Source organism: Mastigoproctus giganteus, chromosome 4 (genome assembly GCF_048544385.1).
Source record: "Mastigoproctus giganteus isolate SK-2022 chromosome 4, ASM4854438v1, whole genome shotgun sequence".
NCBI lineage: Eukaryota > Metazoa > Arthropoda > Arachnida > Uropygi > Thelyphonidae > Mastigoproctus > Mastigoproctus giganteus.
In genome coordinates this window covers 166,466,587-166,478,221 of record NC_143578.1, presented here as the reverse complement: position 1 = coordinate 166,478,221, position 11,635 = coordinate 166,466,587, and the positions used below count along the sequence as shown (strand labels likewise).

At 35.6% G+C, this 11,635-nt stretch overlaps 1 protein-coding gene across 1 annotated transcript in view; it reads right to left on the bottom strand.

Annotated features, from left to right (window-relative positions):
* Window positions 1-3,464: 3,464 nt before the first annotated feature.
* LOC150087173 (ATP-binding cassette sub-family F member 1) overlaps window positions 3,465-11,635 on the bottom strand; it is a 276,369-nt gene continuing 268,198 nt past the window's right edge. Inside the window, exons 17-18 of the mRNA XM_090371867.1 lie at window positions 11,436-11,508; window positions 3,465-3,652 (exon numbers count right to left, since the gene is read on the bottom strand). Coding sequence (XP_090227993.1) covers window positions 3,465-3,652; window positions 11,436-11,508 — 261 coding nt within the window. The remainder of the gene's footprint in view (window positions 3,653-11,435; window positions 11,509-11,635) is intronic.

Sequence of the window (11,635 nt, the reverse complement as noted above, 5' to 3'; positions counted from 1 at the left end):
CAAGTAAATCTAGCAGAAGCTGGATATAAAGGGGGAAAAATATGGATACTTAATGGAAACCAGGCTTGATATTTCATATATAAAAGATCATAGCAATTACAGAAGAACGTGAAGTATTAACAGATTAAACACCTTTAAATAGGATAAATAAAATTACATGACCTTCAAAAACCTATTAACAAAAATCAAAAATTCCAAGATTTAATGAAACTTAAGTAAACTATTTATTATTATATATCGGACACTTAAAAATGTGTGAAGAGAAGATAAATAAATGTGAAAGAATGGATAAGTTTGAAACAGAGATCAGAAAGGATTTCATAAAAATGCCAAAGAAGTGATAACTTGACAAAGGCAGGTTTAAAAAATATTGATGATAAAATATGGGCACCTGCATTCTACCAACCACAGCCCACTGGGATCAAGGATAAAAAAAAACTGATATCTACTGGAGTAATCATTTGTAGTATCTATGTGAGGAAGAAAGAAACTGAGTTTACCAGTAGGTTAAAAATTAAATAACATTTAATATTAATTAAAACAGAACTTTTATTTTTCATACAGACAAAACCTCTTAATGACAGTATCAGAAAATATTAAAAATCAATTAAGATATAATTTATATAAAGAGAACAATGATAGATATCTCAATGGCCTTTTATCTTGAATAAACACGATTCCATGTTTTATAAATTGACTGTGTGCTGAACAAATGCAAATAAAATTAAAACAGCATCTACTTTGGCATATATTACATATAAATACCAAATACATTCTGAATATCAGATATCTTGTATGTATTTCTAAGAGCCAAACATGTCCATATTTTTTTAATGATTCTATTTATCTATGTGAAGTAGTAGTGGCATGTGATGCAAGAAAGCAAGTGTATGAGCTTATGCAGCATCAGCCAAAAAAAAAATATATCACACCATTCCCTCCAAATGCCTGTCCAGTTCCTCCTTAAATTTATTTAACCTATCAACTTCCACAAAGAGAGATGGAAGTTTGTTCCAGCAATTAACCACCTGCTGGCTAAAGGCAAATTTCTGCACATCTATTCTACACCTGTCTTTTCTTAATTTGAATTTATGCCCCCTTAGTTTCATAATCTGAACAAGTGGAAGGATCCCATCAGAAATTCAGTGTGCTCAACCCATTCAAGGCTTTATACACCTCAATCAGATCACCGGGCAGGTGCCTAGTCTCCAGCCACTGCAATTTGCAGAACTTAAGCCTCTCTTGCTAAGAGGATCCCTTCATTCCCCTAACCAATCTTGTTGCCCTTCTCTGTACACGCTCAAGCAAATCTACATCCTTCCTAAAGTGAGGCCTCCAGACCTGTACGCAGTACTCAAGGCATGGCATGACCACTGCCTTATACAAAGGGATAATCACCTCCTTTTCCCTGCTAGCAAAATTCCTATATATCATTGACAAAACTCCATGACCTGCTCTGGCAGCCTGTCTGCATTGCTCAGAAAACTTCATATCTGACTGCACAATTACTCCCAGGTCTTTTTCATTTTCTACCACCTTAAGTGTAGTACCACACAGTTAGTATGTTTCTCTGGGGTTACGTCTACCCATATGCAGTACTTTGCATTTGTCAAGGTTAAACTTCAGTTGCCACTTCTTAGCCCATCTGCCCAAATTATCTAGATAAAGTGTAGACATTTCTTCAAAATACTATTTAATAAAACTATTTTACAAGTAAATTACCTTATCATCAAACTGATAGTTCCATATTTCCTAACAGCTATATTAATACTAACTTCTTAAACTTGCATTAAATCTTAAATTTTAGATATAGTGAGTTCCACTTATAAGAATCACTAGTTAAGTGAATCAGCCATTTTACTGAATCAGAAAAAAATTTTGAAAATCTTTCGTATATTATTGTTGTTGTTGTTGTTGTTTGGAAAATTTTTGGCACAGTGGCAGCTTAAGGCCTTATTGCCTAACAAATAATATTGAAGATATCATAATGTTTATACATTACACTATGTAAAATTCATCTCTCATTAGAATCATAATCATAATTGGTGATAATAATCCAGGATTTTTTGGAAATACTAATTTTGTCCTTTCTAACTTTACTGGGAAAAGTAATTTGAGTATACATGGGTATGAATGAGTACACTGTGTGTATATAATTGTGGTGTTTGTTTCCAATTATCACAATGCAGTGTTTTTCTGTGAGAGGTTATCATGTGATATTGCCCTATTGTCTAACATTTGCTAGCTCCTTTACTTAGGTTAATTCTAGACAGACTGCACTATTTCTGATGGTAGTTTCTTTCAGAGAGAAAGTGCATTGAGTGTTGTAAGTTATGATGAGTAAAATTAGTGTTTTGTAAATGCACACTACTTGCAGCAACTTAGTTACCATTGCTGTCTTCCACTTATTGGAGAGATCTGGGTTCAAGTCCAACAAAAGACAAAGAATTTCCACGAGGTCACTTCATCTGAGACTGAGTTAGCCAACCTCTGGCAAAAAAAAGTTGAGTTTTGCTCATGAGTTATTTTGGGGATTTTTAGTACACACCAGAACATTGTATTAGCAGAAACAGAAAACTGTATTAGCTTTTCTAATTCCATAGTCAGTATGAGCACTTAGACCACAAATCCTGTATAACAGATGGAAGCAAGTCGGGTCAGGGTAAATAAATCTTTTTTTTTTTTTTTTTTATTAAAAGTTATAAAATGTCAAAGCAAAACTATAGAATAGATCAAGTGTGGCAGAAAAACCTAGAATAAAAAAAAAAAAAAAAAAAACAATCTCAGTTCAGGTTCTCAGAGAGAGATAATGTAATTTTTGTTTTAATAATGCATCCAAACTAGCATATTATATCAAATAACACCATAATTTAATAATTTATGAATTAATTACTTATTTAATTAATTACTTAAATTTAATTATAAAATCTACTACTATTTTTTTTTTCTTTCTATTGTGTGGTTGAACATGACATACAATCGATATAATTGTCATAACCAAAAATAGTTTACTACAAAAAAAAAAAAAAAAAAAATTCGAATCCAACCTCTCTTTACATATATATTAAGTAATGCAAACAATGGTACTGTACAGATTTATAAGGGGGAGGGGGGGGGGGGGGAGAATTAATACAATTCTGAAAAACTTAACCAAAGTATGCAACTAGAATTGTTTACAATTATTATATCTAATAAAAAATATACGATTAATCAGTACAATAAATACAAGTAATTTACATTTCAAAAAGGAAGGAGAAGTTAACGAAACATATCACATTCCTCTTTAAACAATTTTATCTCAGATACATTCTTAAATGTTTTCTAATAGTTTGTTGCTCCTAATTACATATTTTTAAACATGTAAAAATAAATACAAGAAAATGTGACAGTACCATTCTTTATATAATTTGCAGAATCCAGTTTCCAGTTCAAAATAATAGTCCATTTTAATTTGACACTTAAAATTAATCTTTCATAGCTTGTTGAGCTGCTATACTTGGATTGTTAATTGTTTCTCCTAAAGATTCTAGTAATTCCCTACGATAGTCATCAAAATCGCCATCAATTTCATCGATGTTTTTGCCTTCAATGACCCATAATTGACAGTTGGTATCTCGAATAAGTCTTTCGTCATGACTTACTATTATTACCCCTAAAAGAAATCATCACAGTACATGAGTACTAGATAACTTTGTCCTATGTTAAAATACAATTCATATTAACAACATCTAAAAAGAAAAACTATCAAAATTTACCAGATGATTTTTTGAACTCTTTCAGGTGTGCTTTTTGTGTGCAGTCCTGCTATGGTGCATATCTATGTTTTCAAGATGATTTCAAACAATGTATCCATTAATATGCAAATTGTCTTAAAAATGCTGCTAAGTTGTAATGTTGCTAACTATTATTTGCATTCCCATGTAACAGCAGAAGTGAATAAGAGATGGTATGAAAACAGCTCTGAAAATTGGAAGAGTCAGCTTCGGTTGTCTGAATTCAGCTCATAAAATTGAAAAAATTCTCTGGAATTTATATCAAGAAGTTGAGAAAAAAAAGTAGTGACAAAGGGTTTTGTTTTTAATTTTTTTCCTTTTTCTTTCAACATTGATCAAGTCAAAATAAGAACAAATTAATATTTAAAAGCAGTTATGTACAAAATTTTCATTTTTACAAAACTTCAATATTCTATAAAAACTCACTCACTCATCGGAGCTTTCCCCCACAGGAAAATGAATTCCTCTGAGCCCACACAATTGGTTTGGTTTCGAGTTTACTAATGCAAAAGCAACTGAGGCTATAGTGTGCCACGACCACACATAAAAATACAAAAGGGAGGAAAAGAGGTTTTCCATAACCATTCAGAAAGGTTATGTCAAAAATATGTAATATATAAAATGCAGTAAAAGGCAATACACAGCAACTAAAAATGAATGCTCAACACTATATATATTTGTAAATGTTAATAACTTGTAAAAATTTAAAAACATCTGCCACATGGTCATCGTCTGATAAATCTGACTGACTGTACAAGGCTCAGTCAGATGGGTAAAAGTGGCAAAGCACAGTCAAATAAAACATTTTATAATTAAAATAGTGTCACAAGACTTCCACATAGGAGGATCATCTGCCTTCAGCAGGAAAGAAGGTGTAAGATGACTGTGGAGCTGAGTAAGAACAACTTTCCTGCCACGATTCCTGTGCAAACTAGAATTCCACGGTTCAATTACAGGCTTTATCTGATGTATTTTATTTGTCTGTCTACTCCAAGAATCCTGCCACTGGGAGTGCATCTTGTTGTCAATTATTTGCCTGTAGTCTGTGTAGGAGACTAACAGGCAATGATTATTAATGAAAATTGTTGATTTGGTAGGGGGTTTCATTTCCTCTACTCCTAATGTGGCTAGAAATCCAGCACAGGCAGATATCATATTCACGCTCCGAGAGAGAGAGTGTGGATCATCCTTCTGAACTCAAGACATAACTGGACAAGAGTTATATCTCACTGAGGATAAAGCCTGTAAGATGCTCAATGAATCAGAATATATGGGGCAACACTGGTGCATTACTAATGTGGTAAAGGGTATAGAGTATCAGATTTTACACAGTTTGTAGAGGAAAAGTTGCATGCTGTCATCTGATTTGGTGTGGTTTGGGGTTTACTGGTACAAAAGCAACAGGTTACAGTATTCCACGACCACGCCATAAAATTACAAAAGAATAAATGGGGGGAAAAAGGTTTTCGTAATCTTTCAGAAATGTTACGTCAAAAATATATAAAATGCAGTAAGATGCTCAATAAATCAGAATATATAGTGCAACATTGGTGCTGGAAATTACTGATGTGGTAAAAGGCTAACTGCACAGCGTGCAGCTCAGCAATGACTAAACTGCATTCAGAGAGAGTCTGCTCAGATACTGTAGTGTCTGGAAAGATGGCAGCTGCAGGTAGAGGGATGAAGGAGTATCAGACTTTATCTAGTTAGTATTAGTAATGGCCACATGGTGCAAGGAAGCCTATGGTTCATGATACACTAGCCAAAAAATAAAAATAATAAGAATAAAAACAAATCAATAATAATAAGAAAATTAAAAAAAAACAACACACAATCATTAATATGGGAAAAAGAAATGGACAACTTATGCATTTCCTTCCTCCCATAGGTAATTATCCAAATGACCTTTGAATTTCCCCAAACTGTCAGCCTCTACTACCCATGTAGGTAACTTATTCCAGTAATTTATAACTCGCTGTCTAAAATAAAACTTTCTGCAATCCAGCCTAAACAACTCTTCCCTTGTAACTTGAAATTACGGGCCTTTGTTCTACAATCATTTATAACTGAAAATTTCATCTTTATTCATTTTGCTTATGCTTTTCAGAGCCTTAAACACCTCAATCAAGTATCCTCTGAGGTGCCTAGTTTCCAAGCTCTGCAACCGCATATTCAATGTCTTTCCTCATATGGATGCCCTTTTGCCGATCTCACCAGCCGAGTTACCCATCTTTGGACCCTTTTCAAGAAGCACGATGTTTTTCTTTAGGTGTGGTCTCCATACTTGAACACAGTATTCCAAGTGTGGCCTAACACATGCCTTATATAATGGGATTATGATGTCCTTATCTCTACTAGCAATTGTTCGACAGGACACCATGAGCCCTCCTTGCAACCAAGCCACAATGCTCGGAGAACTTCCTATCTGACCGTACTGTAATACCCAAGTCCCTTTCCTCCACTACTGGCTTTAGTTCAACTCCACCAAGTGTATAAGTTATTTTGGGGTTACTGTTCCCCAGGTGCAATACCTTAAGCTTTGCTGGATTAAAGCATAGCTGCCATTTTTCTGACCACCCCTGAAGTCTATCTAGGTCATTCTAAAGAAGCTCTGCTTGGCGGCGATCATTAACTACTCTACCAATCTTTACATCGTCTATAAATTTAGACATCACGCCCTCTATCCCTTCATCGATGTCATTTATGAAAATCAAAAACAACAGTGGTCCTAATACTGATCCTTGGGGAACCCCACTTCTTACATCAACTCAATATGAGGAATAACCATTTATCACAACCCTCTGCCTCCTGCCCTGAGCCATCTAAGGATTTTCCCCGTGATTCCACAGCCTGTTCCTGCTTATCAAGTAACTGCTCATGAGGGACTCAATCAAATGCTTTGCTGAAATTCAAATCAACTATGTCAAAATTAGTTTCTAAGTTCAGCTCTTGAGTGACCTGCCAAAATAGCCAACCAGATTAGTTAAACATGTTCGTTATTTGGTTTTTAGGAGCATTAGCAACTAAGGCCATATTGCTCCGGGATATGTGGTGGTCATTCCCTAACCTTTCTGTATCCTCCGTATTTGGTGGTGACAGGCTTGAACCCCGGTCTAATCAAGAAGTGTGTGCTATGCACTGCTACTCCTTCCCACCTGGCTACGGTGGCGCCACTTAAACACGATTAGTTACAGAACCATGGGTATCCTTCAGAATTCAATTTTTATATAATTGATACTGAATTCCACCCTTGATCATAGTCCCCATGATCTTCCCTACTATTCAAATTAGACTAACCAGCCAGTAATTTCCCACTTCACTCTTAAAACCACCCTTATGTATTGGAGATATATCAGCAATTTTTCAACCCAATAGAATCACTCCCAAGTCCAGTGATGCTCTCATAATTAGCCTCAATGGTTCAATGTACTCACTTGCTGCCTCCCTTAAGATTATAGGGTAAATGCTGTCAACCCCAGGAGCCTCATCTAATAATTTAATCCTTGTGGTTGTCACAGACATTCTCTCAGATATACCAGATAAGCTATACTTGCTACCTGGGAGTTATAAACGCTGAGGGAACTGATATTGATCCACTGGTAATATTCTGGCTTATGTTACCCATTTATGGATAACATAAAGTGGACCCAATTTCGGCGAAGTCCGGAGAGCTAAATCCTCTGCTTGCACCTTCACAATGGTGTGATTGCTAGTAATCCTGGGTATAACCTCCATGCACAAGCACACTGTGGGTGACCACCCATGTGTGAACCAACGTAAGTAGGGATCGAGGTGTGGCACCCACACCACATGGAGGAATGCCGCCCCTATGTATGACCAGGCAATACTAGGCGGTAGATGACTCTCAACAACCGGTGCAATACCACCACTTTGCTTACTGGAGGCTTGAAGTGGTGGAATACGTGTTTAGTCTCCAGAGCTAAGTTCCAATCAATCCCCATCTCTTCCATCATGCAGTATGACTGACGACTTTTGAGAATATGATGGACATCATGGCAAGATCCAATCTTCCTTACATTTCGAGGGTACAGCTCTAAAATGGTGTTTGCAGGCCAGCCACTAGTTAGTACACTGGACCGAACCAAACCTATCGGTAACTCTTTAGGAGGCTTCCAGATCAGCTAGTGTATAATCTTGCTGCCTCTACTCTGCCAAATAGTGACTGGAGGGAGTTTGAGTAGTGTGTATGCAGGGGGCATTGTCGAGGCCACATTATGTCAAGGATCTGAGTATATTCTTACCGTGTGTATGCCATATCCAAAAATTTCATCACTTCATACAGCATGTCCCCCCCTCCACTTTTTCTTACTATTGAATACACCATGAATTGTCAAACTAATTGAGTAAACTAATCTACAAAAATATCTAAACCTCCCAAACACTTCCTAGTTCATTTCACAAATATACGTGGTCTCAATTCTAATCTCAATGATATCCATTTCCACTTGCAGTCTGCCAAAACCCATGTACCTTTTCTGATAGAATCTCAGTTATCTGTTGATTCAACTACTGCTCATGTCAGTTTCCCAAATTATCCGCTGTATGATTTCTTTCGCCTCAAAGGTGGTACTTGTGCATATGTCCATTCCGATATTCCCTGTCAGAGACCTGGTAATTTGGCATCTCCTCTTTTCGATCTTCTCTGGCTCAAAATCTCTCTACCTCATTGTGTAAAATTCATCTGTTGTTTCTACCATTCTCTCAACTCCACTAACCACTTGGAGCTCTTTGACTTCCTCTCTTTGCAACTTAACCTTCTCCAGTCGAACTTTCCTAACAGTGAGGTAATTTTCCTTGGTGATTTTAACGTTCACAACTCCAGCTGGCTTCCATTTTCTAGTCACACCGACCCAGCTGGTCAAGATGCTAAGGCTTTTGCAATTACTAATGACCTTCCACAGATTGTTCATTTACCTACAAGAATACCAGACAATCCTAACCATACAGCCAACACGCTTGATCTTTTTCTCACAAACAACCCTTCTAAGTACAAGGCCGAAGTGAGTGGTCCTTTAGTTACCTCAGATCACAAATTGGTGATTGTCTCTTCCCCAATGGAGCCTTTATCTCATGGCTATTCCCAACTTCTTATTGTTTGGCATTACAAGAATGCAAAATGGTTGGACTACTGTTTCAAAACTTCTGGTGTTAACGTTTGCTCTGATCGTGTCAATGAAATTATTCTTGTAGGAATGGAATCCTTTATCCCACACTCCACTTTAAAATCTCGTCCTTTATCTAAACCTTGGTTTTCCAATAAATGTGCTAAGGCTGTTCAAGAGAAGAATGTTGCATATCTAATTGGCTTGTTTCTAATTCTTCAGTTTCATTTTCTGCCTACACCAAAGCTCGCAACAATTGTAAAGCAGTTATCAATCAGTCCAAACTAGAGTTTGAACAGGCTAAGAGTAGAAAACTTGCTTCTTGCCCTAATGGTAGCCGAGCATTCTGGTCTCTTGCCAAAGGAATACTGTTCAAGGTTTAGGCCTAAATGGATGTCAGATGAACTAATGAGGCTCGCTACAGAGAAGAAAAATGTATGGGATGTATATAAAGTATCAGGTGACACAGAAACCTATGGCAGATATAATCTAGTCTATAATCAACTCATAAAGGAGGTTAGGCAGGCAAAGGCAGATTACGAGAAATCCTTGGCAAAGGATGCAAAGAAAAACATCAACGAGTTCTTTACTTATGTAAACTCTAGAAGGAAAGGGATGAATCAGATTGGACCACTTAACATAGATGGGTTTGACTACTGATGATCATGCTCAGGTAGCTGATAAACTGAATGAGTATTCTGCATCTACATTCACATACGAGGAGTAATTCAATGAGGGGAGTGCCAGAAGTTTATCAAAACACTAACAGGGAGCTAAGTGATTTTGTAATAACTGAGAGCAAAGTGGAGGAGAAATTGTTGAAGTTAAACATAAAAGGGCAGCTTGGATGGGTGAGATCTATCCAGTTATATTAAAGGAGGCAGCAGGGGAAGTGAGCAAACTCTTAGCCATAATTATGAGAGCTTCCTTGGACTCGGGGGAGGTCCCAGGGGCTCACATCTGGTGAGTATGGGCTTGGCACACCCAGGGTCCTGAGCTGGATATCATCATCCTTCTCTTTCTTGGTGATTCCCTTCTACTCTCTCTCTCTCGGGGTAATTCAGAGATTTTTTAGCTGGTGCAGCATAAGCCTCAGGCTTCTTTGCACCATATGGCTATTAATAATAATAATTAGTTCTCATTCAGTTCTTCTAAGTCCTTCACTACTGTTGGTTTCTAAGGTATATATTCAACATAATGTCCCCTCTTTGCTAATGCAGTCCATGCCTTGTTTTATGCAGTGATGCTAAAATATCTGAAGAATTACAGAATTCACCAACTTTATGTTTAACTTTAACTGTATAAAAAAAATCCCTGTTTATGAAAAGTTAAATTATCCATGTTACTTCTGTATAAAATCAATGCGACATACGAAAACTTTGACGAAACAAAATAAATAAATAAATAATATGATTAATACAAATTAGGCATTGCATAAATTTTTATTTGCAGTAATTTATGTAATGGTGAATGTGTAAATATCCCTCTCCCACCAACTGGCCCTTAATAGTGAAATTTTTATGCATCATATCAGTGGGACTGGTGTATACAGAAGTGACATGGATGAAATTTACTCTTCTTGTATCCATTATAATTAATACAATGCTATGGTCATATTTCCCATTAATAGTGAAATTTTTATGCATCATATCAGTGGGACTGGTGTATACAGAAGTGACATGGATGAAATTTACTCTTCTTGTATCCATTATAATTAATACAATGCTATGGTCATATTTCCCATAATTATATATAAGTACTGATGATTACTGCAATAGAGGGGTGGGGGGGATTGAGAAAAAAAATTTTTGGAATAATCGAAATTTTGGATAACTGGAATTCTAGTGTCCTTCAAACTTCACAGTTTAATCAAATTTTCAATATGTTAAACTCGCATTCATAGAAAGCACAAAGCAGCCATTAATTTTTCAAGTTACTTAAGAACTAATGTTACTAATGCACTTTCTTAGCACAAAGTAAAAATTTATTTATTCATAAACTGGCAGCATTTATTATAAAAATGTCCATCTTAGTGATTGACAAAAAATATGAAAAATTCGTAATTAATCAATGATATTATTATACAAAAAATGCAGAAAGTTATAATTTAAAAAACTAGAGGTTTTATAATATCATTGGTTAACTGATCTCAAAACTTGCATAACTTCATATATTATTAAAATGAACACAGGAAACAACTGGGGACCAGGTCAGCACCTGTGGGGATCAACCAATACACTGGTCCATGAAGAGCAGCCAGTATAACACACTATCTTCTAGCATTTAACCATTCTTTTATTCATTTCAGCAATTCAGTGCTAATTCCACACTACAGAACTATACAAAAAAGCATTTATGTGGTAATCTTCAAAAGCTTTACTGAATGTCTAAATTAATTGTCAACACTATACCCAATAGAAAGTATGGATAAAATAATCACTTATTCTTTCTTAAAGAATAGAACAGTTCAGAGAAAAAAAACTGCAAATAAAAGAAAATAGTTTTGAATTTTAGTGTTTCATCAGTAATAAAAACTTACCTCCATGAAACTCATTAATTGCATCCCCTAAAGCATCAATTGATTCGATATCCAAATTGTTTGTAGGTTCATCCTATTCAAAATAGTCAAAGTATTCCAATGAAATTTGACACAAAACTGAAACAGGTGGTGTTTTTTTTTTTATATTTTTTTTAATCAGAAAAATTAAATTAGACACTTGTTGAAATAAATAATAAAAT